This window comes from Bubalus bubalis, chromosome 9 (genome assembly GCF_019923935.1).
Source record: "Bubalus bubalis isolate 160015118507 breed Murrah chromosome 9, NDDB_SH_1, whole genome shotgun sequence".
Taxonomy (NCBI): Eukaryota; Metazoa; Chordata; class Mammalia; order Artiodactyla; family Bovidae; genus Bubalus; species Bubalus bubalis.
In genome coordinates, this window is record NC_059165.1 from 15,742,721 (window position 1) to 15,770,181 (window position 27,461).

General features: G+C 40.2%; 2 protein-coding genes across 5 annotated transcripts in view; one reads left to right on the forward strand and one right to left on the reverse strand.

Moving 5' to 3' along the window:
• Positions 1-9,844, reverse strand: part of ARSK (arylsulfatase family member K) — a 56,490-nt gene extending 46,646 nt beyond the window's left edge. Inside the window, exons 1-2 of the mRNA XM_006080258.4 lie at positions 9,605-9,844; positions 1,439-1,568 (exon numbers count right to left, since the gene is read on the reverse strand). Coding sequence (XP_006080320.4) covers positions 1,439-1,568; positions 9,605-9,742 — 268 coding nt within the window. The 5' untranslated portion in view covers positions 9,743-9,844. The remainder of the gene's footprint in view (positions 1-1,438; positions 1,569-9,604) is intronic.
• A 79-nt stretch (positions 9,845-9,923) lies between these two features.
• TTC37 (tetratricopeptide repeat domain 37) overlaps positions 9,924-27,461 on the forward strand; it is a 104,643-nt gene continuing 87,105 nt past the window's right edge. For 2 of the 4 annotated variants that reach the window (XM_045166805.1, XM_045166808.1), the window contains exons 1-6: positions 9,924-10,050; positions 16,744-16,814; positions 21,896-21,986; positions 25,184-25,327; positions 26,394-26,485; positions 26,880-26,955. In XM_045166805.1, coding sequence (XP_045022740.1) covers positions 21,897-21,986; positions 25,184-25,327; positions 26,394-26,485; positions 26,880-26,955 — 402 coding nt within the window. In that variant the 5' untranslated portion in view covers positions 9,924-10,050; positions 16,744-16,814; position 21,896. Of the gene's footprint in view, positions 10,051-16,743; positions 16,815-20,233; positions 20,385-21,878; positions 21,987-25,183; positions 25,328-26,393; positions 26,486-26,879; positions 26,956-27,461 lie in introns of all 4 variants that reach the window. The other 2 variants (XM_045166806.1, XM_045166807.1) reach the window with 2 other exon arrangements.

Consider the following 27,461-nt stretch of genomic DNA (forward strand, 5'->3'; position numbering starts at 1 on the left):
TCTGAAGTCTTTAGAGTTCCTTGAGCACTTTTAAAAACCATTATCTCACTTGACGCTAGAACAGCCCTGTGAGGGACACAGCGCATACAGCATTCTGTGATTAGGAAACGGAGGGGCGCGCCTGACATAGTCCATTGAGGACCGGAACCCAGTCCTCACCTCACCCCAGTACAGCTCTCATTCCACGTGCTCAATAAAGAACAAAAAGTGAACAAAAGTGTTTGTAATACACCTGGTCCTTCATCATGGAAACATCATTTATAATACACTTTAGGTTTCTTTTAATCATCAGTGATTATATAGTTGGTAGTGCTGAAAACGTAGTCACAAAATAAAAACATGTGGCTCAAATCATGGAGAATATGATGTCAGGAACTTAACGGACAAAAGAAAATCATTGGGTGCTATTTATGAGTTCCAGTGCAAACCATCATAAAGTGGAAGAGAAAGACAACTCTATCAGAGAACAGAATTTATAAAAATGTCAATTGCTTCTTTTTTTCAGTTAGTCATGACTTAACTGCCTATTTCTTAAATTACTATAATAAAAGTAAACAGTTAGATTTGGGATAGAAGTGAATTGAGACCGAAGGAAAAAATATCTAATCTGCAATAATACAGAAAATTCCAGGTATACCTGAGAAGTTTTACTACTGTGTAGCTCAGATGCTAAAGAATCTGCCTGCAATACAGGAGACCTGGCTTCGATCCCCAGGTTGAGAAGATCCCCCGGAAAACGGAATGGCAACCTACTCCAGTACTCTTGTCTGGAGAATCCCAAGGACAGATGAGCCTGGCGGGCTACAGTCCATGCGGTCACAAAGAGTCAGACACAACTGAGTGACTAACACTCCTTCAGTTCAGTTCCTTAGTATACTTTACAATCCCCTCCCAACTACTTATCTCTTACTGAAAAATTTAAATGGAACTCCTCTAGGAAATATAAGCATTTCCGAATTTGCCTGGAGAGTTGAGATTCTTAGTCACCAGTCATAAGGAAATGAAACAACAGACTTGAACTAAACACCATTTTAGGTGATAAAATTTCTACTCTTAAAAAAGCCCAATACCCAATATTGTTGTTTAGTCACTAACTCACGCCTCACTCTTTGCAACCCCATGGAGTTGCATGCTCCTCTGTCCATGTGATTTCCCAGGCAAGAATACCGGAGGGGCTGCCTTTTCCTTCACCAGGAAATCTTCCCAAGCCAGGGATCAAACTCACGTTTTCTGCATTAGGAGGCCGATTCTTTACCGCTGAGCCACGAGGGAAACCCCCAATACTCATTACATACCCTAAAACACACCTCACATATATTCAAAATTTTTTATTAGATGCCAAATATGATTTACTATCCTATTTTGGAGTATAATCTTTTAAAGTGTGAAAACATTTTCAGGGTGGGGCTACTTCCAGGAAAATTAAGCATGTTCGTACCTGCACGCGATGGACAGCAGATTGGAGAGTTTGTGTAGGCATTTAGAAAGGAAGTGCCATGCGTCTTCATGAAGCTTATAAAAGGAAGTTTCACTACCTGACTTCCTGGATAAAATGTTAGCCTTCCATCCTGGAATAAAGAAATTTAATTGTTTATGAAGCATTGATTACATCGCAAAAGAAGAAAATAATTTCCTTTAATTTTAACCATAAAATTCCCAAGTAGTTGGGACTTCCCTGGTGGTCCAGAGGCTAAGACTCCATACTCCCAATGCAGAGGGCCCAGGTTTGATCCCTGTGCTGGGAACTAGACTTCACATGCCACAACTAAGAGTTTGCCTGCTGCAACTAAGACCCGGTATAGCCCAATAAATAAATATTAAAAAAAATTCACAAGTAGCAAAAAACTTCAATATGATCCTAAGAACCTTCAAATAATGAAAACAAGTAGAGAAAGTGTTATCATTCTCTGGCTCATAATAGTGCAAATTCATGTTGTGTGAGACTTAGATCCATTTGAATACAGAAAATAAATGAAAGAAATTACTGGAAAGTTGGATGGATGGACTGACTGAACCAATGTTTGTTGAGTATTTGGTATGTGCCAGGCACTATGAAAGATCTGGAGATACAATGGTGAATAAAAATAGAGTCCCTGGCCTCATGAAGCTTATAGACTAGTGGGAGAGGCAAAAAACATCAGTTCAGTCACTCAGTTAGGTCCGACTCTGTGACCCCATGGACTGCAGCACGTCAGGCTTCCCTGTCTATCACCAACTCCCAGAGTTTACCCAAACTCATGTCCATTGAGTCAGTGATGCCATCCAGCCATCTCATCCTCTATCATCTCCTTTTCTTCCTGCCTTCAATCTTTCCCAGCATCAGGGAAACCAAGAATAAACCAAGAATAATTACAATACCATTACTGTTATACGGCCTTGAAAAAAAATCTAAAGATACAGAATAACAAAGGAAACCTTCTTGGTAAGAGTGAACAGGGAAGGCTTCTCTGGGAAGTGAGAGCTGAAGAATGAGGAGGGTCACCCATTCAAATAAAGTAGAGACGCCTGCAGGACTTAAGTGGAGATGACAACTAGGCAGCTGGAGAGATGAGCTGGAAGACTGGAAGAGATGTTTAGGTTGGAGATACCTATTTTGGAATTGAATTGGGAATTGAAGAACTCTTCTTGGTAACGAGCAAAAAAGAGAAAAAAAATGTTCCAGTCCTGGAGTTATATCTATTGTATGTTTTCAGTGTAGTTTTGTAAATAAAATACAGTTTAAAAGTGAGCTAATCCAAAATACAGGACATACATACATCTTTGAGATGTCTGAGATTTCCAAATGGAGATATAAATTAGGGTACAGATAGGAATCTGGAGCTCAGAGAAGTCTATCCTAGTGAAACAAGGCTTTAATATATCCATGGCATTGAAAACTGTGAGACAGTGAAATCTTTTAGGAAGAGAGAGAAAAGGAAGAAGACCTGAGGAGTCCCAGGTAAGAAGAGAAGGCAGAGTGGGAAACTGAGAAAGAATGACTAGTGAGGGAGGAAGATTTTAGGAGGATGAGTCTCATGAAAGCTGAGGGAAGACAATGTGTCAAGAGAGACGGAATAGCTGTGTTGAGAGGGTATGTAAATAAGGTCAGAAAATGCACATTGGAATTGGTGGCTGGTGACGTTGACAGGAGCACTTCCAATGGAGTCGTAAGAATGAACACCTAAAACAGAAAGGGAAGAGAGAATGGGAGGTGAGATGGCAGGTGGAGAAACCACTTCTAAGTAGTTTTTTTGCAAAGGAAAACAAAACAAAACAAAACAAATGGGATGGATGTTAGCTAATAGAGGGTTAGATACAGGAGAAATGTGGGATTAAGGTCAGGATTTTTTAAAAGATGGGGAAAGTTAGAGCATGCTTATATGTTGAAATAAATACCACTTCTAGCAGAAGTAATCACTGAATACTAAGCAAGTAACTCCTGATTTCCTGAATGATGAGCAAGGGAGCCCAGGACAAAAGTGCACACTCTACCCTCGTAAGAATTTCACTAAATCCATAAATTCAAACTCTCGGAAACTTACCTTGATAAAACCCAAATGCCTACAGGTCTTATTCCTTCAATCTTTTGGACATGGGGGATGATAACCATTTGTGGCCACTGGATGGATTCTAGACAACCCAGCCACCCAGGTTCGTACTTTTGGAGGGATGGAGCAGGAGGTCTTGTAGCAGAAGCACTGGGATGCCATACAATTCAGACAGTGAGGCTTGGACTCCAAGTCCTGCAGGCTAGATTCAGACAGGTGTAATGCCCACTGAATGGATACAGCAGTGTGTCTGTAATTCATGTTAGCAATTTCTTGACTCATTTCCATGGAAAGCAGACGAGAAAGCAGGTATCTTTAAATAGCAGAATAGCAAGGATGGCAAACGGGGGAGGGGATAACTACCTCACTTCGGGAAGTTTCTAGCACAGAATATGTAAAAGGTGGTCCATGTAAAGATTACTGCCTACGATATAAAGGCACTCAATAAATATTCAGTGAGTGAAATGCAACAAGTCTTTAATTCAGAGCTGTATAATTTACAAAAGACAAATTCAATATGTTCAAAATTCAACACTGCATTTTTGTAAAACTTAATAAACCTGGATTATGTGCATCAATGGAATGATTTATATTTGACTAGGTTCTGAGAAAATATTTAAATTATGCTACATATATTCTCAAGGTCAAAAGCATACTAATACTTTAAATGAAGATCAAAGCTATATTATTAGAGAAGATATTGAACATTTCTAGAAGTTTTGGCTTTTTAACTTCATGTAGTTTTTACACACTAGCAAATACTTTTAAAAAGAGGCTAAAGTGGTACCACTGCTCATGGTATCAATGGGAGGTGGTTCACATTGTAATTCAATCTGAACTGAAATTGATCTTAACATGGTTAGCTGATGAAAACCACAGAGAAAGTAAGTTTTCCATCATGTGGTACTGTAGTTCACAATGAACAATCAGGTCTAAGTACAGTTCTAGCACATTTTAGTTGGGAGAGAAAATCTTCCAGAATGGTTTTCAGAATAACTTTCATTATCTTAAGGCCATTCCTACTGTTTAAACAAATAGAGTACCCTAAAACTGGGCATTTAAAAAAGAAAAAGAGACCCACTAATTGGCTTTCTGAGCACCAAAGAATTGATACTTTTGAACTGTGGTGTTGGAGAAGACTCTTGAGAGTCCGTTGGACTGCAAGGAGATCCAACCAGTCCATCCTAAAGGAAACCAGTCCTGAGTTTTCATTGGAAAGACTGATTGATGCTGAAGCTGAAACTTCAGTACTTTGGTCACCTGATGAGAAGAACTGACCCTGATGCTTGGAAAGACTGAAGGCAGGAGGAGAAGGGGATGACAGAGGATGAACTGAACTCAATTGGCTTTCTGCATAAAAGTGCCAGAAATGATACCAATTGCCTTTTGCCTTAGTTTTTGAATTCTGCTATTATTCTTGACTCTCCTGGGAGGCAGGCATTTCCCGCCTTGGGATGGATAAGCTTTTTGGTAGATATAATTCTGTGATCTGGATTGCTCCTTCTAGAGCCATGACTTGGTTCAGTTCAGTTCAGTTGCTCAGTTGTGTCTGACTCTTTGCAACCTCATGGACTGCAGCTCACCAGGCTTCCCTGTCCATCACCAACTTCTGGAGTTTGCTCAAACTCATGTCCATCTAGTCAGTGACGCCATCCAACCATCTCATCCTCTGTCATCCCCTTCTCCCACCTTCAATCTTTCCCAGCATTAGGGTCTTTTCCAATGACTCAGTTCTTTGCATCAGGTGGCCAAAGTATTGGCGCTTCAGCTTCAGCATCAGTCCTTCCAATGAATATTCATGACTTGGTATGCAATTCCTTATTCTGGGCCAGGGAAAACCAGTGATGTTTAGATTTCAAGACATCAATCTAATGAAAGAATATAATAGTAATCTTAACTGTCTGATTTATTATCAAGCAAGACTGTTTAGAGCATTCTTTTCAGATCTGTTCATCAGACTGAATGAGAGCCTCACTAGACACTGCTACACAGTCCTGTGTATGGCACTCCTGAAACCTCATGAAAACTACAAACAGCACAGGTGCAGGGGTGAAGGAGGGAGGCAGAGAGGACGCTTATGCCCTTACACCTTTAAGACTCAGGCTGAGGTGTTTCTCTTTTAAAAAATGGGTTTATTAAGATATAATTCACACATTATGCAACTAACCCATTTAATTTATACAATTCAGTGGTTTTTTTTTAGTATATTTAGAGAATTGTGTAAGCATCATCACAATCGATTTTAGAACATTCTCATCATGTCCAAAAGAAATCTAGTATTCCTTAACTGTCACCCATTAATCCTCCTGTTCTCCCGAATCTAGGTAATTGTTGGTCTGTCTCTAATTTTTGTCTCTGTAGATCTGCTTTCTTTGGACAAATGGAATCATACAGTATGTTGTCCCTTCTGAGTAGCTTCTCTCACTTAGCGTAATGACTTTAAGTTCATCCACGTTGCAGCATGTATCAATACTGCATTTCTTTTTTATTGTTGAAAAATATTACTAAATTTTATTTGCCCATTTATCACCTGATATATATTTGAGTTGTTTTCACTTTTTGGAAGTATTAATATTTATGTAAAAGTTTGTGTGTGGACATATGTGTGTGGACATATGTTTTTTATTTCTTTTGGATATATACCTTGAAGTGGAATTGCTGGATCAGTGTGAAACTCATGTTTAACATTTTTGGAATTGCTAGATTGTTTTCAAAAGTGGCTACACCATTTTACACTCCCACCAGCAGCATATGAAGGTTGCATTTCTCTCATATTCTCATGGCTCGTGTGTCTCTGATTATAGTCATCTTTGTGGGTGTGAACTGGTGTCTCATTGTGGTTTTGATTTGCATTTCCGTATGATTAACAATATTGAGTATCTTTTCATATGTTTATTGACTATTTGCATATCTTCTTTCGAGAACTGTCTGTTCAGATCTTTTGCCCATTTTTAAATTGCCTAAGGGCTTGCCAGGAGAAGGCAATGGCACCCCACTCCAGTACTCTTGCCTGGAAAATCCCATGGACGGAGAAGCCTGGTAGGCGGCAGTCCATGGGGTCGGACAGAGTCGGACACGACTGAGCAACTCACTTTCACTTTTCACTTTCCTGCATTGGAGAAGGAAATGGCAACCCACTCGTGTTCTTGCCTGGAGAATCCCAGGGATGGGGAAGCCTGGTGGGCTGCCGTCTGTGGGGTCGCACAGAGTCGGACACGACTGAAGCTACTTAGCAGCAAGGGCTTGCCAGGTGGTGCTTGTGGTAAAGAACTGGCCTGCCAATGCAGGAGACATAAGAGACTCGGATTCCATTCCTGGGTCGGGAAGATCCCCTGGAGTAGGAAATGGCAACCCACTGCCTGGAGAATCCCATAGACAGAGAAGCCTGGCAGGCTACAGTCCATGGGGTTGCAAAGAGTCAGACATGACTGAAGCGACTTTGCATGCATGCAAACTACCTAATTCAAAGTCACAGATTTGCACCCATGTTTTTTTCTAAGGGTTTAATAGTTTTAACTTTTATGTTTAATTCATCAGTTCACTTTGAGCTACTTTTTAAAAATGGAGTGAGACATTTTGCATGTGGAAAATCAGTATTCCCAGCATTATCTGTTGAAAACACTATTCTTTCCCCCATTAAATGGTCTTTGCATCTTTATTGAAAAATCAAATGAGAGTTTGAGAGTTTATTTCTCTACTTTCAATTCTATTCCATCGAGTTATATGTCTATCTTTATACCGGTGACACACTATCTTGATTACTACAGTTTTGAAGTGAAGGTAAGTTTTGAAGTTAGAAACTTTAAGCCCTCCAATTTTGTTGTTCTTTTACAAGACTGCCTTGGGTATTCTGGGTCCCTTGAATTTCCATATGAATTTCAGGATGGTTTTTTTCTGTTTCTGCAAAAATGTCATAGTGATTTCTGAAGAGATTGCATAGAATTTGTAGATCAATTTGATGATTATTACTATATTAACAATATTAAATCGATTTCATAAACATAAGATGTTTATCTAGGTGTTCATTAATTTTTTTCAACAATGTTTTATAGTTTGATTCAGAGTATAAGAATTGAACTTCTTTGGTTATATTTAATCCTAAGTATTTTATATTTTGGATACTATTTTAAATAGAATTATTTTCTTAATTTTATTTTTTGTTTGTTCATCAATCAAAGGTATAAAAATACAATTGATTTTTATGTATTGATCTTACATCCTACAGCTGTGTAGACTAACTTATTAGTTCTAAAAGTTTTGCAGTAGATTCCCTAGGATTTTCTTTATACAAGGTTATGTTATCTGCAAATAGAGACATTTTTCCTTTCTAATCTAGATGACTTCTATTTCATTTTCTTATCTAATTCCCTTCCTAGAAAACTGCCAGCTTAACTGCTGAATAAACACAGTAAGAATAGACAGCCTTGTCTTGTTCTTGGTCTTTGGGAGAAAACATTCAGTCTTTTATAGTTAACAATAACATTAACTGTGGATTTTCTGCAGGTGTTCTTAATCAGGTTGAAAAAATTCTATTTCTACTTGGTTGAGTGCTTTTATCATGAAGGGTTATTGAATTCTGTCAGATGCTCTTTCTGCATCTATTGAAATGATCACCTGTTATTTGTCCTTTATTCAATTAACATGGTCTATCACATTGACTAGTTTTCAGACATTAAACCCACCTTACATTTCAGGGATAAATCACATTTAGCCATGGTGTATAACCCTTTCTATATATATTTGAATTTGACTTGCTAGTATTCTCAGGACCTTTTCTTCTATATTCATAAGAGATATTAATCTGCATCAAAATTTACATACACACATATAGAAAAATCTATGTGCTTATACTATACTAAAAACAAACAAACAAACCCCAAATATTTCAGTCATCTTCGGAAGTTTCTAGGATGTTGTGACACACCACGCAGATTCCCTTTAGAGTGAAAGATTGCCTCTGCTGACCGTAGTTTGTCTTGCTCCAAATGGTGCCCCATTCTGGGTGCATTCCACAAATAATGGCCATCCAACATGAAAGGCCTGGTCTCCTCCCCCAAACTGGAAACAGCTCTGAAGCATCATGCTAGTTTGAGAACTACGCACAAGATCAGCTGAGTCAACAGTCAGTTCTCTTTTTGCAGGATCCTGCTTCCTTCCTTTCCCTTTAATCTCAAGAGCACTGATAATAAACTCATTCTTGTTACTCCCCAAGATTGCCTGTTAGGATCCTAAGTTTAGATAATCATAAAGATTACTTTAAGTAATATTCTCAATAAATTCTAGGGGTATATCCAGATTATGTAACTTTAATCATCCTGGGTTATTTTATGAGGAAGGCAATACAACGTAATGATTAAAAGTGCTCTTTGCTGCCAGACATACTTAACACTAACAATCTACCTGACCACAGTGACACCCTGTCATAATAAACTAACATTATATTTAGTAACCAAACATTTGTCCAAGCAGTAGTTTTAATATCATGGATAATACTAAAAATATCAGGTAATGTTAATATGTGTATTCTTTTTAGTTGATGGTTTGGGAAAGTTACAAAAAATGTTTAAGTTTGGGATTAAACAACAACAACACATACACGCATACAGTTTATCCGGAATATAGGAGAATGGGTCAAATTATGTCAACTAACGAACATAAATCAACACTAACAGGATTATCAGACAACTGGGTAATAAAAGTACGTTGATCGCTGGAAAGCTAACAGGCTTTTACGTTGATGCAGAATGTTATTTTTCCCCACAAGTGAATCAAGCGGGGATATGGACTGAAAATTTATTAGTAATATAATGGGCCAGTAAAGAAAAAAAAATTTTGCTAAGATGCGAATCGGAGTGCGTCTTACTAAAGCATGTTTTTATGTGTGTTACATGCATATCTATGTGGTGCACGTAGGTCTGTACGGGGCGTCAAGGTAAAATGCATTTCTTGCTTTGCATCAGGATAAAACGTGTTTGAAAGTCTCAGATTCTGCTCCCCGAAGCCTACAAGCAGGGGAAGGGCTGGGCCAATCGCGGCTGTGCAGCAGGGCGCCCCCTCCCCTGCCTTTCCATACTTACGAAGGAGTCGCTCACGACTAGCAACACGTTAGGAGCATCGGGCCAAGCCTGAATTGCTCCCCGCCTCTGCCCACCTGCCCCGGGAGCTGGTGCTGCCAGCGCCGAGGCTGCAACCACCGATACCCACAGCAGCAGCATCTCCGCTTCCTGGGCCTCAGGGCGCTGAACCCCTTCCCCCTCCCTCTAGGAAGTTCCTCGGGAGAAGAGGAGGGCGGGGATTGCTTTTACCCACAGAACTACAACTCCCATGAGGCTCGAGGGGAGAGCATGCGCACAGGAGGAGCGCCCGTCTCTCAACTCGCGTTAAGACCTTTTAATCAAATACCGAGCGAACTAAACTTCCCCCAGCCATTTCCAGTCATGTGATCGATGCCTGGGGGTGAAATGCGCATGCGCTGTGCTTTGAGCTCGGGCGTTTTGTAGTAGAGGAGCATCTCCTTTCTCAGGTGGGTTTTTTTTTTTTTTTTGGTTGCTGTCGCCTTTTGCAGAAGTTGAAGCCGGTCGGCCTGTGGAATTGTTACCTAGAGCGAGAAAGGATAGGGTGCCGGGGGCTGCCGGATTGGCGCCGGGCGAGCCTGGCAGAGTGTCAGGCGAGACCGGGAGACGGTGAGGTGGCAGCCTGCCTGTCACTGAAGCTGAACCGAGCGGTTCCTTGTGGGGCGTCTGTCTGTCTGTCTGGACCGCCTCACGCGGGATGCGGGTCCCGTGAGGCGCCTCGAACACCTTCTCCCGAAAAGTATTTCTAGCCTGCCTTGTCCTGTTCCCCGCTTTTCCCGTGCAGTGATGCACTCCGGAGGGGTGAGGGTTGCGGCCTACTAAGACAAGTTTCCGGAGAAGGCAGTGGCACCCCACTCCAGTACTCTTGCCTGGAAAATCCCGTGGACGGAGGAGCCTGGAAGGCTGCAGTCCATGGGGTCGCTAGGAGTCGAACACGACTGAGCGACTTCACTTTCACTTTTCTCTTTCATGCATTGGAGAAGGAAATGGCAACCCACTCCAGTGTTCTTGCCTGGAGAATCCCAGGGACAGGGGAGCCTGGTGGGCTGCTGTCCATGGGGTCGCACAGAGTCGGACACGACTGAAGCGACTTGGCAGCAGCAGCAGCAAGACAAGTTTCATCTTTTGGGGTGAGGATGAGCTTAGGCGCCCTTTGCCTCCAGGGTGTGAAGGAGAGAAGAGCTGGACGGGCCCTCAGAGGAAGAAAGGCTGGGCTGTGTGGCTTGTTCGAATAACCGACATAGGTTTAGAATACCATTGTTCCGCTGCAGTGGTTTTTAAAAGATCTCTGGTTCTCTTGACTGTTGAAGTCCTTTGGAGAAATCTGGGGGGGGGGGGGGGGGGGGGAAGCAGATTTCTGGTCCCAGAGCCAAGTTCCTGATGTGGTTATTATAGTTTCAGGTGTATAATTTGTGCATCACATTAGTCGCTTTAATCTTTTGATACGAAAAAGGAAGAGTTGTAGTATTTCTTTCTGTGAAATCAACTTTTCATACTAATATCCGACAGTGCTTTTTGCAGAAAATAATCACAGAAGGGACAGACTTTACTTATTTAATACTCGCAGGGTGCTTATTATGCTCTGATCATTATACTATGCATTTGTAGAGCACCTGTTGTGTGCCAAGTAATTTTACGTGGAGTATCTTCTGTTATCCCCACTTTCACCGTTTTTTTCAGGTAGGAAAGCTGAGACTTGGACAAGTTGAATGACTTGCCCAAGGTTACAGAGGGAATCAGTCTGAGTAGGACTTGAATTTGAGTAGTCTGTCCTGACTCATTGCGTTGCTGTCTCTAATTAACTGTAGGATGTCAAGGCATTCCCATGAATTTACTATGTTAGTTAGTGAAGCAGCGCTGTTAGTCAGGCAGCATGCTAAACATCTGTGGGAGCAGACAGATACAGAAACAATGGTCCTTGACTGTAAAGAACTTACACCTTAGGGAAAAACTGAAATAATAGTACAGCGTGAGAGGTAATACACATAGGCTCCCTCACAAACAGGATCTGTTTCAAATATTTGTTTTGAGTTAATTTGGAATGTAGAACATATTTTGTCAGAGAAACAATGTTGACTGACATTTAGAGTCATTAAAAATATATTTAACTTTATCTGTGGGATAGTATTGATTTTGTGAACTCTTCAGTCTCTGTGGCCTTGTTTTCTCAGGACGTGTATTCAGAGTTGACGGTCAGAGTGAGTGAATCACATCTTTTTTTCCTGGCTCTCCTTTTGGCAGTGTTAGTGGGAGCAGGTGCTATAGTAGTTTGGAGCAAGATGGATATTTTAGGCCCTCAGATATACAGCTCTGGAAGATGTCTCGTCTTCCTTCTCCTCCGACATTCAGTTTGTCTACAGTATCCCTCCCAAGTGGATTGTGCAGTCTGTGCCTTTTCATCTCCAGTGATGGGAAACACTTCTTTGAGGAGCCCATTCCATATTTTTATTGGTGTAATTATTAAAAGCTCGTGTTTTGAGCTGAAGTCAGTCTCTGTACACCTTTGACCATTCATTAGTCCAGTTATCTTCACTTTTACATGAGTAATCGCTCCTTTTCAGCTACCCTTCTCACTTTCCCCACCAGGTTTCACCCCCCTGCCCAGGCCTTCCCAGTTCCTTTGGGTAATTATCTTATAATTTCAGTTTGTTTTTGAACACTCTATTGTGGACATAAAGCATATTTGCTAACCAGTAACTTAGCATGTCGGGAGAAGGCAATGGGACCCCATTCCAGTACTCTTGCCTGGAAAATCCCATGGACAGAGGAGCCTGGAAGGCTGCAGTCCATGGGGTCGCTAAGAGTCGGACGGGACTGAGTGACTTCACTTTCACTTTTCACTTTCATGCATTGGAGAAGGAAATGGCAACCCACTCCAGTGTTCTTGCCTGGAGAATCCCAGGAACGGGGGAGCCTGGTGGGCTGCCATCTATGGGGTCGCACAGAGTCAGACACGACTAAAGTGACTTAGCAGCAGCAGCAGCAACTTACCATATCAGAAAAGGTACTTTTGAGTTGTGTGTGTATACCACTCTGTGTGCACATCTCTCTGTGTGTACTTGTGTATGTATAGTGTGTTGCACTGAGGGAAAGGCTCCATTATGTGTATGTTTAAGTCATCAGTTAAAGATCCTGTGTTAAGGGCTAATTGGTTTAGTGAAATACTTAACTTTGCAGTTCAGAAAATTGTTCACTTTAAAGTTTGGGTGTAGGTTTTGGTTCTTCATAGTCTTTTAGTGTCCAGCATACTAGACAGCATATTGAAAAGCAGAGACATTACTTTGCCAACAAAGGTCCGTCTAGTCAAGGCTATGGTTTTTCCAGTGGTCTTGTATGGATGTGAGAGTTGGACTGTGAAGAAAGCTGAGTGCCAAAGAATTGATGCTTTTGAACTGTGGTGTTGGACAAGACTCTTGAGAGTCCCTTGGACTGCAAGGAGATCTAACCAGTCCATTCTGAAGGAGATCAGCCCTGGGATTTCTTTGGAAGGAATGATGTTAAAGCTGAAACTCCAGTACTTTGGCCACCTCATGTGAAGAGTTGATTCATTGGAAAAGACTCTGATGCTGGGAGGGATTGGGGGCAGGAGGAGAAGGGGACGACAGAGGATGAGATGGCTGGATGGCATCACTGACTCGATGGACGTGAGTCTGAGTGAACTCTGGGAGTTGGTAATGGACAGGGAGGCCTGGCATGCTGTGATTCATGGGGTCGCTAAGAGTCGGACATGACTGAGCGACTGAACTGACTGAACTGATACTAAGATCATGGCATCTGATCCCATCAGTTCATGGGAAATAGATGGGGAAACAGTGGAAACAGTGTCAGACTTTATTTTTTGGGGCTCCAAAATCACTGCAGATGGTGATTTCAGCCACGAAATTAAAAGACGCTTAACTCCTTGGAGGAAAGTTATAACCAACCTAGATAGCATATTCAAAAGCAGAGACATTACTTTGCCAACAAAGGTCCGTCTAGTCAAGGCTATGGTTTTTCCTGTGGTCATGTATGGCTGTGAGAGTTGGACTGTGAAGAAAGCTGAGCGCCAAAGAATTGATGCTTTTGAACTGTGGTATTGGAGAAGACTCTTGAGAGCCTCTTGGACAGCAAGGAGATCCAACCAGTCCATTCTAAAGGAGATCAGTCCTGGGTGTTCTTTGGAAGGAATGATGCTAAAGCTGAAACTCCAGTACTTTGGGCACCTCATGCGAAGAGTTGACTCATTGGAAAAGACTCTGATGCTGGGAGGGATTAGGGGCAGGAGGAGAAGGGGACGACAGAGGATGAGATGGCTGGATGGCATCACCGACTCGTTGGATGTGAGTTTGAGTGAACTCTGGGAGTTGGTAATGGACAGGGAGGCCTGCTGCTGCTGCTAAGTCGCTTCAGTCGTGTCTGACTCTGTGCGACCCCATAGACGGCAACCCACCAGGCTCCCCCGTCCCTGGGATTCTCCAGGCAAGAACACTGGAGGAGGTTGCCATTTCCTTCTCCAGTGCATGAAAGTGAAAATGAAAAGTGAAAGTGAAGTCGCTCAGTTGTGTCTGACCCTCAGCGACCCCATGGACTGCAGCCCACCAGGCTCCTTGGTCCATGGGATTTTCCAGGCAAGAGTACTGGAGTGGGGTGCCATCACCTTCTCCATAGTGTGCAGTATTCACAAAATTGCTAGATATGGTAACACCTTTAAGCATGTTAACGTTCCAAATATATCTGTGGAAATGTTAGTCTAGACAGTAAGTGTTATAATTTCAGACCTGTGTGAGATTTGTCTGAGAAGACTTTATGCTTGACACTTGAATTTGGACTTGAATTACACATAGCATTTGAGTAGACAGAGGCAAATGTGAACAGGCTGAATGGGAGAAGTAAAGACAGAGATGTGAAAAGTGTTGGGGAATGGTGGAAAAAGTAAATATGAGGTAATACTGAAAAGGGGATTCTTCCTTTCTCACTTTAGCTAATTGAAAATTACTACATTTTGAATGTAGGGAAACTAAAAACAAACTGCAGTTGAGTAGAGTTTGGAACCTAAAAGGTCATAATACTAGATAGATGTTGGATACATAAGGAACTCCAGAAATATGTTACCTTTATATAGGGATTTTTTGACCTGAGAGACAGAATACATTTATTTAGAACAAACACGCATGCCCATGTCTGACTCTTTGAGATCCCAAGGACTGCAGCCCGCCAGGCTCCTCTGTCCATGGAATTTTCCAGGCAAAATACTGGAGTGGGTTGCCATTTTCTGCTCCAGAACATAGAGCATTTGTCAAGTTGTAGTCTTTAGTATTTGTGTAGTAACTATTTTAAAGAGGATACTTGTGTTTGGTGATAGCCGTTTTTTGAGAAACATAGACAAGAAGCTTACTTCTTGAGGGATCAAGGAAGATAGGATTGGGGGTTTTAAATGTGTATAATAAGTGTATAATAACCACTGTGAATTAGGAATGGGAGGAAAGTGGTGAAGTTGATTGAGAGGGTGGTAGGGGCTAAGGCCTGCAGAACTGGCAGGTACTGTGTTCGGCTACTCCATCTACGTACGTATCAGGTCAGTGATGTCCTCACTTTACCAATGAGGAAACAGACTTGGAGGTGAAGTAAGGTGCCCAGGATCTGTGGAGGCTTGAATCCAGATCTGTCTTTGTTGACTTGGTGGGTGCATGTGGCAGAATGAAGGGGCTGACAAAATCTTGGATATTTTCTGAGAACAGAGTTGGAATGACTGAGTTAATCAGTAAAATCAAGTTGAGTGAGGAGGGTAATCATTCGTAGCTGAAGAGGGGCTTAAGGAAGTTAGTGACATGGAGAGTCAGGTTTTAACATTTATTTTACCTCCCCACTTCTTGTTTAACTTTTATTGTACTTTCCTAGACATTGTGAGGTTCACAATACTTTCTTTTCTTACCAGTAAGACCCTCTTCTGTGGAACTAACCCTTCTATTTAAATAGCAATGGCACCCCACTCCAGTACTCTTGCCTGGAAAATCCCATGGACGGAGGAGCCTGGTGGGCTGCAGTCCATGGGGTCGCTAGGAGTCGGACGACTGAGCGACTTCACTTTCACTTTTCACTTTCCTGCATCGGAGAAGGAAATGGCAACCCACTCCAGTGTTCTTGCCTGGAGAATCCCAGGGACGGGGGAGCCTCGTGGGCTGCCGTCTATGGGGTCGCGCAGAGTCAGACACAACTGAAGTGACTTAGCAGCAGCAGCAGCATCACTAGTGCATGGTTTATCAAACTTACTATTTCTTATTCATCTCCACCTGCTTCACCTAAGTTTTGTTTATTTCCTAGTTCTAAAGAAGCATTTTTTTTCCTTTATTCCATTTTTTAAAACCACCTGTATTCTCTCCAGGAAGCATTCTAGGTTAATTTTGTTTGACAGAATCCATTCCAGAGATAGTATCAAAAGATACTTAGAATTTGTAGTCATGTAGGATTTGTTTTAGTATTTCAAATGGCTAGTTAGATGGATTATTAATACTAAAAAAAGTTTGGTCTGTTTAATTAAATTTACAAACTAGTTGCCTGATGTGGGCAGCTTTTTTTCATATTTAGAATTCTTTATGTGGCTTAGAACAAGATTCATTTCAGTGTAATTAGGTTGCAAATTGGAAGTAAGTAAGTGCCCTTAATGGAGAAGGAAATGGCAACCCACTCCGGTGTCCTTGCCTGGAGAATCCCATGGACAGAGGAGCCTGGCGGGCTGTAGTCCATGGGGTTGCAAAGAGTCGGGCATGACTGAGCGACTAACCCACACACAAGTGCCCTTAATTGTTCTAGATTTAAAACAAAGTGTAGAAGTAGATAATATTCTCTTCTGGCTCAGTTTTTTACATTGAAGTCAGTGTATTTTGAGTTTCTGTAATTTTTTCCAAATGTGATTGCTTATGGAAGTTTCTTTTGTCACCTTGAGGCCATGGGGACACAGTTTAGACCAACTCAGAAATTTGGAAATTGTAATTAGTATCCTTTTGGGAAAGAAAGAAATTGGAAAATTGTATTATTTCTCATGTTTTAAATTATAAATTATGAAAATTGAACCTGAATCTGATGTGTTAAAAATTCAACATGTTTTGGGTGGTGTATGTTACCTTTTTCATGTGCCTAACTATCCTGTGTTTTACTTAATCTAGATGGATAAACATTTAAGGAACAATCTGAAACTCAGTTGACAAAGAAGATAGTTTGTGATAATAGGTAAAAGGTAAGTGTCTAGAGTGCTAAATCATAGGCAGTTAGACTCTGCTTTTATTCAATGACTGATATTACCGATTCTTTTGAGAAGGATGGTTAAATGGTGTGGGTTATTATCCCAGATTATAGGTCATCACAAAGCACCTTTAGACTTTTGTAATTAGATTTAAAGGTGTCATTTTTTTGCTTTTCTGTAATTAACTTCCATTGTTGTTATCGTTACTATTTTTTTTTTCTTCTTATTTTTGCTCTGTGGAATGTTTGTTTCTGGCACTGCTGAATGTGGCTTCAATTTCTCTAGCTTTAGCTGGGGTGTGTAGGACATATCAGTTCATCTACCTGTCATCTAAATGTTAGTTTTGAGGTATATCATTGTCTTTTGGCATGGTTGTCACTTTGTAACTTTTTATTAGGTGCAGTTGTTGCTTTTTATGCTTGATATGTTGAATCAAAACCCTTTTAGTGGTAGTAAAAAAAAAAAAAAAACACCCTTCATTGAGTGAGAATGTGCTAAATATACACTTTTCTTGAGATTGAGGATAAAAAATGGGAGGAGAGGTATAAGCATAAAGTCTGTGGGGCTATGGAAGAATACTCAAGACACTTGTAAAAGGGCTGGGGTTTTCTTTGAAGTGTTGGAAATGCTTGGAATAGAGGGAAGTATCCCAAACAGAGGAATATGAGGTTATGTGGAATCCTTGTGAGTAGTAGGTTTTTACTCTGCAAAATGGGTAGGTGATTAGTGCTCTATAAAGCTTTGTGAAGAAAATGAGTGAATGAGCCTCCTTGTTCTCCATAACACTTCCTAAAAAAGAGGAAAACATTTTCAGGGCTAGAAAGAGGGCTAGAAAGGCAGATTATTTTGTTTTTCAGAAAAGTATAATCCCCTGAAACTAATATTTATTTATATATATGCATTATATTTTGGTGAAGAGAGAAGGTGTTAGTGCTATCTTGTTATGCTAAATGCCAAATCAAATGAACAAGAGATAGGAGGAGAACAGAGGATTCCACTGCAGCAAGTTGGTTGTTCAGTCGCTCAGTTGTGTCCAACACTTTGTGACCGCATGGATTGCAGCACACCAGGCTTCCCGGTCTTTCACTGTCTCCCAGAGTTTGCGCAGACTCATGTCCTTTGAGTCGATGATGCCATCCAACCATCTCATCCTCTGTCATCCCCTTCTCCTCCTGCCTTCAGTCTTTCCCAGCATCAGGGTCTTTTCCAGTGAGTCAGCTCTTCACATCAGGTGGCCAAAGTATTGGAGCTTCAACTTCAGCATCAGTCCTTCCAGTGAATATTCAGGATTGATTTCCTTTAGGATTGACTAGTTTGATCTCCTTGCTGTCCAAGAGTCTTCTCCACACCACAGTTTGAAAGCATCAGTTCTTCGGTGCTCAGCCTTCTTTATGGTCCAACTCTCACATCCATACATGACTACTGGAAAAACCATAGCTTTGACTATATGGACCTTTGTCGGCAAAGTGATGTCTGTGCTTTTGAAAACACTGTCTAGATTCATCATAGCTTTTCTTCCAAGAACCAGGAGTCTTTTAACTTCATGTCTGCAGTTACTGCCCATAGTGATTTTGGAGCTCAAGAAAATAAAGTCTGTCACTGTCTCCATTGTTGCCCCATCATTTGCCATGAAGTGATGGGACCAGATGCCATGATCTTCATTTTTTGAATGTTGAGTTTTAAGCCAGCTTTTTCACTCTCTTCTTTTACCTTCATCAATAGGCCCTTTATTTTGTCTTCACTTTCTGCCTTAAGGGTGGTGTTATCTGCATATCTGAGGTTATTGATATTTCTCCTGGTAATCTTGAGCTTCATCCAGCCTGGCATTTCGCATGATGTACTTTGCATGTAAGTTCAATAAGCAGGTTGACAATATACAGCCTTGATGTACTCCTTTCCCAGTTTGGAACCAGTTCATTGTTGCATGTCCAGTTGTAACTGATGCTTCTTGACCTGCCTACAGGTTTCTCAGGAGGCAGGTAAGGTGGTCTGGTATTCTCATCTCTTTAGGAATTTTCCATTGTTTGTTGTGATCCACACAGTCAAAGGATTTAGCATAGTTAGTGAAGCTGAAGTAGGTGTTTTTCTGGAATTTCCTTGTTTTTTCTGTGATCCAACAGATTTTGGCAACTTGATCTCTGTTTTCTCCCTTTTCTAAATCCAGCTTGAACATCTGGAAGCTCACGGCTCACATACTGTTGAAGCCTGGCTCGGAGAATTTTGAGCATTACTTTACTAGCGTGTGAAATGAGTGCAATTGTGCGGTAGTTTGAACATTCTTTGGCATTGCCCTTCTTTGGGATTGGAATGAAAACTGACCTTTTCCAGTCCTGTGGCCACTGCTGAATTCTCCAAATTTGTTGGCATATTGACTGCAGCACTTTCACAACATCATCTTTTAGGATTTGAAATAGCTCAACTAGAATTCCATCACCTCCACTAGCTTTGTTTGTGGTACTGCTTCTTCCTAAGCCCCACTTGACTTCATACTCTAGGATGTCTGGCTCTAGGTGAGTTATCACACTGTCATGGTTATCTGGGTCATTAAGACCTTTTTTGTATAGCAAGAGTAGATGTAATTACCTGTGAAGACATGTCAGGCTATAGAAGGGTATTGAACATTCGAATTGGCCCCCAAGAGAAGAATAGAATTTGTCTCGTATGGTCTTTAAAAATAACCCACTTCGAGGCATTTGACAGATCCATGTTGGCTGCTCCATTTAAGTCCAGATTTGTCTGTCTCATTTTCAAAGTCTAATGTAAACTGGTGCTCTACCTACCCAGCCTAATTTTCTTCTGTTCTTCAACAAGTCCTTCCTCTTCCATTCAGTCTGGCTTCCTTATTGTTTCCTACACATTCCACACTCATTCTTCTCTCTCCGACTTTGCTAATGCAGTGCCTCTGGCTGGAGTAATTGTCCTTCTTCCCTCCATTCTCAGATCCTTTCTCTACCTCGTAGCCGTTGATTATTTCACATCACACTTCTGTCTTCTACACTCGTATCACACTTGCACTCGTTAGCCTTAGTTTAGAGTTTGATTCTTCAGTGACTCATGTGCCTGAGGTCTTTCTCTGGATTGAGATTATATTCTTCAGAGCAGAGGCCTTCCTTTCTGTGTCTTCTGTCAAAGGCAGCATATAGCTTGGGAGCTGCATGCTGTGTTAGTGCTGCTTGGTTCTGCTTTGTTCAGAAGTGCTTTTACTTGTATGTTGGATGATAGAAAAGATGGTGATCTTTGTCCTGGAAAAGTTGCATTCTTCGATTGCTTTTGCTTAGTCTTATCTTGAAGCTGTTTTTGTTCTTTTTTAACTTGGGTATCTCTTGATTTCTTTATCTTCTTGGATGTCTCTTTTTATCCCTTTCTGTTGGTCCAGATTAGTTGTCCTCATCACTGTCATTCTCTTCTTTCAGTCTGCAGGTTTATCTACCAGAGATAACTTAGGTGTGAGAAATATAATGTTGCATCAGCATACAGACTTGGTTGCTTCAAGCAAGATTTTCAGATTGTATAAAAATCCTTCTGATGTTTTACATCTGTAAATTTATGCCAATATCATTTCAGGTAACAGAGCAGTGTCCAAATTAAGAACATATGAGATATGTTGCTTTAATTGTCAAATTATTGTAACTAAGCAAAAAAATTCCTTTTCTATTTAGGAAATCTTGTTTTGGCTATAGATAAATCGATATTTTAATGTTTTAATTTTTGTATTATTTGAATCTAAAATTCTTTAAGTCAAAGGATGTTTTTAATTCTCTGGCTTCTTAAATGTCTTCCATCTTAGCTTGTGCCTCGGCCTGTCTGGGTGTGAAGGGCTGTCAGCCACCGTGTCAGTGGGCCATCTTTTTGTTCGTTTTGCTGCCTTGAGCATCAGTGACCTGTAATTACCTAATGTGTGCATAGCTCTGTTTTACATGCTTGAGGTTAGAGTTCAATGGAGTTGGCAAAAAAATACAAATGTTTCTTTTTTCAAGATCAAGTTGTGATTGAATTTGACTAGTTTACTGGTAAATGGAATAAGTTGTGACATCTTAAAATATGTTAGTTTATTTACTATTATACTAATATATCTTCAGTGAATATTTTGTCTACAAATTGAAATATCTATGGCTGAAATTAATATACAGTCTTCTTGAATATTCCTTTCCTTTATTTAAGTATAAACATTACGTTTACTTCTCTTCAAAGAATATTATATTACAAGGAATACTAGACTACTGTCATCCTAAAGAAATCCTTACTGTGAAAAAAGTTAAAATCCTGATTTATATTTTATAGAAACTAACATCAAAACAGAATGCTTTCTTAAACTTAAACTATTACATCATAGTTACCGAAATTTATTTGTATTAATGTTTTTACTTTGTGACTTGGATTTATTTTAGTACTTGCTTTGTGTAGAATTCTATTGAGATTGGTGTGTGCTTTGGGTCCTGGCCCATAAGATCATCTGTGTTTTAGCCTACTATACGGAGAATGCATATAATTCAAATACAATGCAATTTCAGCAAATATTTGTTAATATATACAGTTTGTCAGATACTAGGGATTGAGGATACAGCAATTAAGCAACAGCAACAACCCAACAACAACAGATTAAAAATCCCTGCCTACATGGAGCTTATATTCTGGTGGGGTTGGGAAGCATAATAAATAAGTATATAATATATTAGATGGTGTTAAGTGCTTTGAAGAGAAATAAATGCAGTGTTAAAGAGATAGTTAGGGAATATTGAGTGGTTGGGAATTGGAAGAAGAAAGTGTTAAAATTTTAAATAGCGTGGCCAGGGAAGGTTTCATTGAGGAAGTGGCGTTTGAGTAAAAATCTGAAGGGATGATCTGACTTTCTGTTTTTTAAACATAATAAAATATGTTTATTTTAAGGGGAAAGAATGCTCCATGTGGAAGGAATTATGTGTGCCTTTTTCAGAGGTTAAGTTTGTTCAATTTGTTGGAACTGTTACAGTTAGGCAGGTATCATTGTAGTTTCATTCAGGCTGAAATTTGTATATAGTCCTCTTGAATAGTCCTTTGCCTTTATTTAAGTATAAACAGGCTTTTTGTTTTGACAGAATGTCCAGCAAGGAAGTAAAGACTGCTCTGAAAAGTGCTAGAGATGCAATCAGAAACAAAGAATACAAAGAAGCTTTGAAACATTGTAAGGTAACTAATATTTTTTTTTTTCCTTCCGGGACAGAAATGGTCACAGCTATAAGCATCACTGATTTGTAATATGTGAATCGTTTGTGTCTAAAAACAACAAAAGTGGTCAGGCCTGTTAGTAAAACCATTAGCATGGTTGTGCCAGGATAAGTTACTTCTACCACTTACTTTTGTCTTTCTCTCTATTGGTAACTTGTCAAAGCCAAGTTCCCAAAACCTGAATGTGTCTTAGCTGTCTTTTGATGGGTTGTACTATGGAACACTGTTGTATTTTAAAGTTTTCCTCCTTTAATGGTATGTCGCCGGGAGAATCCCCTTGGTGTGTGGTTGTGAGCATTAGGATTCTAAAGGTCCTTTCTGTGCTGAGGGAAATGTTCGCGTCCAGAAGGAGGAACTGTAGATGCAGGAGAGATGCAGGCTGGCAGTAGGAGAGCGGTCCCTGGGAGGGTGAGTGAGGATGGGGTCCCGAGCTTGAGAGGAGGGCCTTTGACACTTCTTCTGTCTAAACAGCAGGGAAGATAGATACAGATCCATAGCCATCAGGTTTGTAGATTGGGTGGTGGTGGTGGGAAGATAAATGTCCCCCTCTGATGGCTCCTGTCTTCTTAGGGATAAGCTGAGGCTGAAAGAGGAGTTGTGTAGGAGGCTGGAGACAAAAGAAGGTATGATATAGTTGTCATTCGCCATGAGAGAAGAAATTTATTAGTAAGGATTAGCAGGATTCCCAGACTGTAGTCAATGTCCTTTTGAAAATTTCATGTTATTAAAGTGAGATTGGTGTATTCAGCTGTGTAGTGTCTTCCTTCATGTCACCCTTCTCAGGCTTGGAGATGGACATGATGAATTCAATATATAGGTAGTAAGAAAGCTGAGGGGAAAGAGAGGCAAAGGAGTTGAGGATGTTTGCAAGGGAATGATGACAGTGATGTAAGCTGGTGTAAGCTGGGGCATGAGAGATGAGAATTGAGGGAGGTGAGATTAGAAAAAAGTTGGTTGTAATAGAGGTTAAAGAACTGTTACCATTGCAGTAATTGAACTGGGAGGCTAGGAGAGGTACATGCTGGAAACCCAGGTTTTGGATGGCTGAGTACTGAGGGTGAGTAACTGAGAGGCCTTGACATTCATTGGGTCGTCTGCATGATTGATAGAATGATTACTGGAATTGAAGTGGAGAGGAGGGATACCCTATTTTCACTGAAGGAAAGGGGATTCCTAGGAGGTTGGTAGATGGTAGCAACAAGAAGGATATTTTCTAGAGGATAGCTGGTGGTTTGATTTTCAAAGGTGCTGGGGTTTTTAAAGGAGGAGGGGGAGCAGAAGAAGAATATATTACAAGTGACAAGTGTGAGCAACGGAAACCCTTGTCTTAGCTCCTGGCCTGTGATATGTGGGATGAACGTGAAAAGAAATCAGCTGCAGCATGTAAGATCTGTAGGGCCACAGCCCAGATTCATTGCAACAGAACTTGGTGCAGTTCAAAGAAAGACTGAACCTAGGGACCTTGGCTGTTCACATCAGGAGTGTCAGCAGTTGCACTAAAGAGTTCAGGACAGCGGGAGGGAGAGAACTGAGTAAGCCTGGGGGAAATAGATAGCAGTATAGAATGAGAGTCTTAAGGGGTGAAGGATGCCCTTGAGAGGTTAGGTTTCTAGTGAGCCCAGCAGGGGTGGAGGCCATGGCAGAACTAACCCTCATACAGAAGAAGGTGGACGGGCTGTTCAAACTCACGGTAAGAAGGAGGAGGTGGCAGGGGTGCTGGGAGGGGTTGTTTCCTTCAGCACTAGACTAATCTAGTACACATGTGAATCTGTTTCTGTTAATACATACAGAAGTACCGCAGCCGTCTTCTTTCTGATTCACATATGAATTCCACCAAGCAGTTTATAATTTATACCTGAGAGACTCAGCTGGAAAGCCAAAGATGGGGAGCTAGTCAGTGGCAAGTGTGTGACGACTTAACGTGTAGTAACCTAGAATGTTGAAATTTTAAGAGAAGTTGCTCCTTAGTGTATTTGCTGTGTCTGGTCTGATTTATCACCTCCTCTGCTGGTGCGTCTGTAACTCAGTATAAGCATGCCTTTAGGCAGCCTTGTCTGACTTGTTCGGATGGAGTTGGGAGTCAGGTACTTTTTTCCTTATCTCAGAATTCCATACCTGCTTTCACTGCACTGTTATAATTATTTCTTTAAAAAGTCTGTTTCCAATCTTGAAAACCCGGTGATTAGGCAGACAACAGGTCCTTACTGACCGTGGGTTGACCGTGGCATTTATCGTTTGCTCCGCAGTCGTATGCCAGTCATTGCCCTTGGTGTTGGGAACACAAACGTTAATCAGACCTCAGTGTTTGGAGCTTAGCTTTGGTGCTTACCTCGTGGGTGCCGGTTTTTTGGGAGGTAGCATTATGGGATAGAATACTGGTGACATTGCTAGAAGTGTCATGTGGCCGCGCGTAAGACTAATAATCTGCCTGCTTCAACTCAGAAGTGTTCTTCCTTTTCTCTAGAATATGTAAAACCTTAAGAGCTAATTTCATTTTAGCTAGTAGTTTTGTGTTCCTTTCACTGGAACATCTTTGCTTTCCATTTCAAACTGTTTTACCTTAGCAAGTAGCTGTTACTTCTGTAAGCAGTAGCTCTCTGTGTAATTTTTGTTCTAGTTGACAGGTGTTGTTTAAACATTCATCGCCACTATTTCTTTTGAACATATTTGGTGCAGTCACATTGAAGTCAAAATACTTTCCTAGCATATAATTTCAATGAAAATATCTATCTGCTTAATATGGGGAGATGCTATCATAGGGGAAAGAAAATACGGGAGTTGGATACAATATGGAAAATAGTTTTGTAAGTGACAAGTAGCAGTGTGCCATGGAGGGTGGTAAGAATAGTCTTAATTGTGCTCTTTATACTTAGTGTTATTCTCAAGGGGCAGAGGGAGGCATTTGGCTGAGGCACGAGGATTACTTGGACATCTCTGTAAAACATGCCTCATATTTCAGGCCCCCTGCCGTCACTGGTCTGGTCCAGCTCCCCCTCTCCTTGAGGAAACCGGGGACCAGAGAGGTTGAGTGGTATTCTGAGATCACCAAGTTAGTGGTAGATCCAGATTTCCTGACTGTTAGGTAGACTGTCTTTGATTGTTGTTTGTCCACAAGTTTCTAAAGCGTAACGAACGTCTCTTTTAATTTTTTTAACCAGACAGTGTTAAAACAAGAGAAGAATAACTATAATGCCTGGGTTTTTATTGGCGTTGCTGCAGCCGAGCTAGAACAGCCTGATCAGGCCCAGGGTGCCTACAAGAAAGCTGCTGAATTAGAGCCAGACCAGCTACTAGCTTGGCAGGTATGTAGACATTCTTTTCTTTTCTTTTTTTTTTTTTTTTACTATGTTATAGGAAAGAACTTTTTTCAAAATACAGGTGACAGCTTTACAATAAGCATTTAGACTTCCATTTCCCCAGAATAAGAGAGAAGAAATTAAATTTATTGATCTCGTAAACTTGAAAGTTAGTTGGTGCCAAGGATGCTGTTTGCTACTATTTAACATCTAATCCAAAGGATTATTTCCAAATGTTAGGACAGAAATTGAAACATGATTATATAAATCTCCAACTTAATTATGTATGCATATGAGAGACTTATGAAGAATATTTTTTATGCTTATCTGAGGGAAAAAAATGGTATATTAATGTGTTTCTTAAAAAATAATATGAAAAAATTTGAAATTCCAATCTGAGTATGAGTTACGTTCTTTTTTCTTATTTAATGGTCTCTGTTTTTTACTTGGCTTCTCCAGCTTTTTCATGTTTAATGACTTTGTTTCATATTTCAATCACATCTTAGAAACTGTGACTAATAGGAGGTAGAAGACTCTGGAGAACGTGAACCTGTTTGTCTCAGGTTCACATGAACAAGAACATGAGTAGGTTGTCTGGTAACATCTCTCTGATGCCAGCTTTTATTGTGTACTGATTGGTTTAGGCTATCTATCTTTATTTGAAGCAAAAATGATAATTTCCACAGAGTACTTGGATTTCTTTCTTTTGACCATGTGAAAGTAGTGTTGTATGGTAACATCTTAGGGGTTAAAATTGCACAAGAATTATTTAAGAAGTATTTATTATTGTGAAATACATTTTCAAAAGTAAAGAGAATGATGAAATGAACCACTCTGTGCCCATCATCCAGTTTCAATAAAAACCTACTCACTGCCAGTGTTTTTTCATCTGTACTTTGACCCACTCCCTCCTACTCCCAATTATTTGGAGGCAAATCCCAGGTGTTTTATTTCATCTGTAAACTATAATAATCTCTGTCATAAATAATCTTTACAGATTGTCACTTAGCAAAACAAATGTGAGTACATTAGATGTCTTTGGAAGAGTAATCGCTGCTGTTTCCTCTTCTAGGGGTTAGCAAGTTTGTATGAGAAATGTAATCACATAAATGCTAAGGATGACTTACCTGGTGTTTACCAAAAGCTCCTGGATCTGTATGAAAGGTAATCAGTGCGTGGGGAAAGGCTCGTTTCTTTAAAGGCTTGAAGTAGAAGAAACTGGTTAAAATTATATACAAGTACTTCAAACATTTACTGGGAATTGGAAATCATTTTCCTTTCAAACTATTGTTACAGAATCTTTTAATTGTGATTGAAACAGTAATAGTAGGAGGGTTGACTAATTTGAGAACTTTGATATTATTTTTAGTCAATATAATAGAAGATAATGTTTCTTAAACCTTTCTTTTTTATGAGAGGCTCATTTTATGAAATTTTTCTGTAGTGTGATAGAGGATATGTTCCAGTAGTATTATTTTGGTGATATTTTAATTTTTGTGTCTTAAGTCCTCAGTTTTTTTCATTAATCAAATTCAAAATCCTCTTTTTCTATTCTAAGTGTTGACAAACAGAAGTGGTGTGATGTCTGTAAGAAACTGGTGGATCTGTATTACCAAGAAAAGAAACATGTAGAGGTCGGTTAATGATTTGCTTGGGTAGTAAATTTCTTTTAATAAAACCATTACTAAAAGGAAGCTTTCATTTAGCTTAAGGAAACATTTAAAAAATTAACATATGGTACGGCATCAAAACAAATTACAGTGCTTTGAAAACTGTAACTTGGAATTCAGGTATCATAACTTCCAAACTTTTTTGAAACTGGGCAGGGATAAATAAAATAAGTAAAAGTATATCATCTGTAGAATTCAGTGACTCATTTGTGGTGTCCCACTGCTGATGCTGTAAGTTATGAGGACTGGGGCATGTAGTCATTCCTGTATGCACTCTGGTATCTCAGTCATACTTCTCATATAAGGACTATGTGGGTTTGCCCAGTCATCCTGTTTTTTTTATGGAATTCATAATAGATGGAGATCTCTGCTTTTGCAGTTTTATATATTACTAAATAAAAATGTTTTTATTTATAGATTTAAATGTTTTTAATAGCGTTTCAGTGTTTTAGATATAGTAACCATTTTAA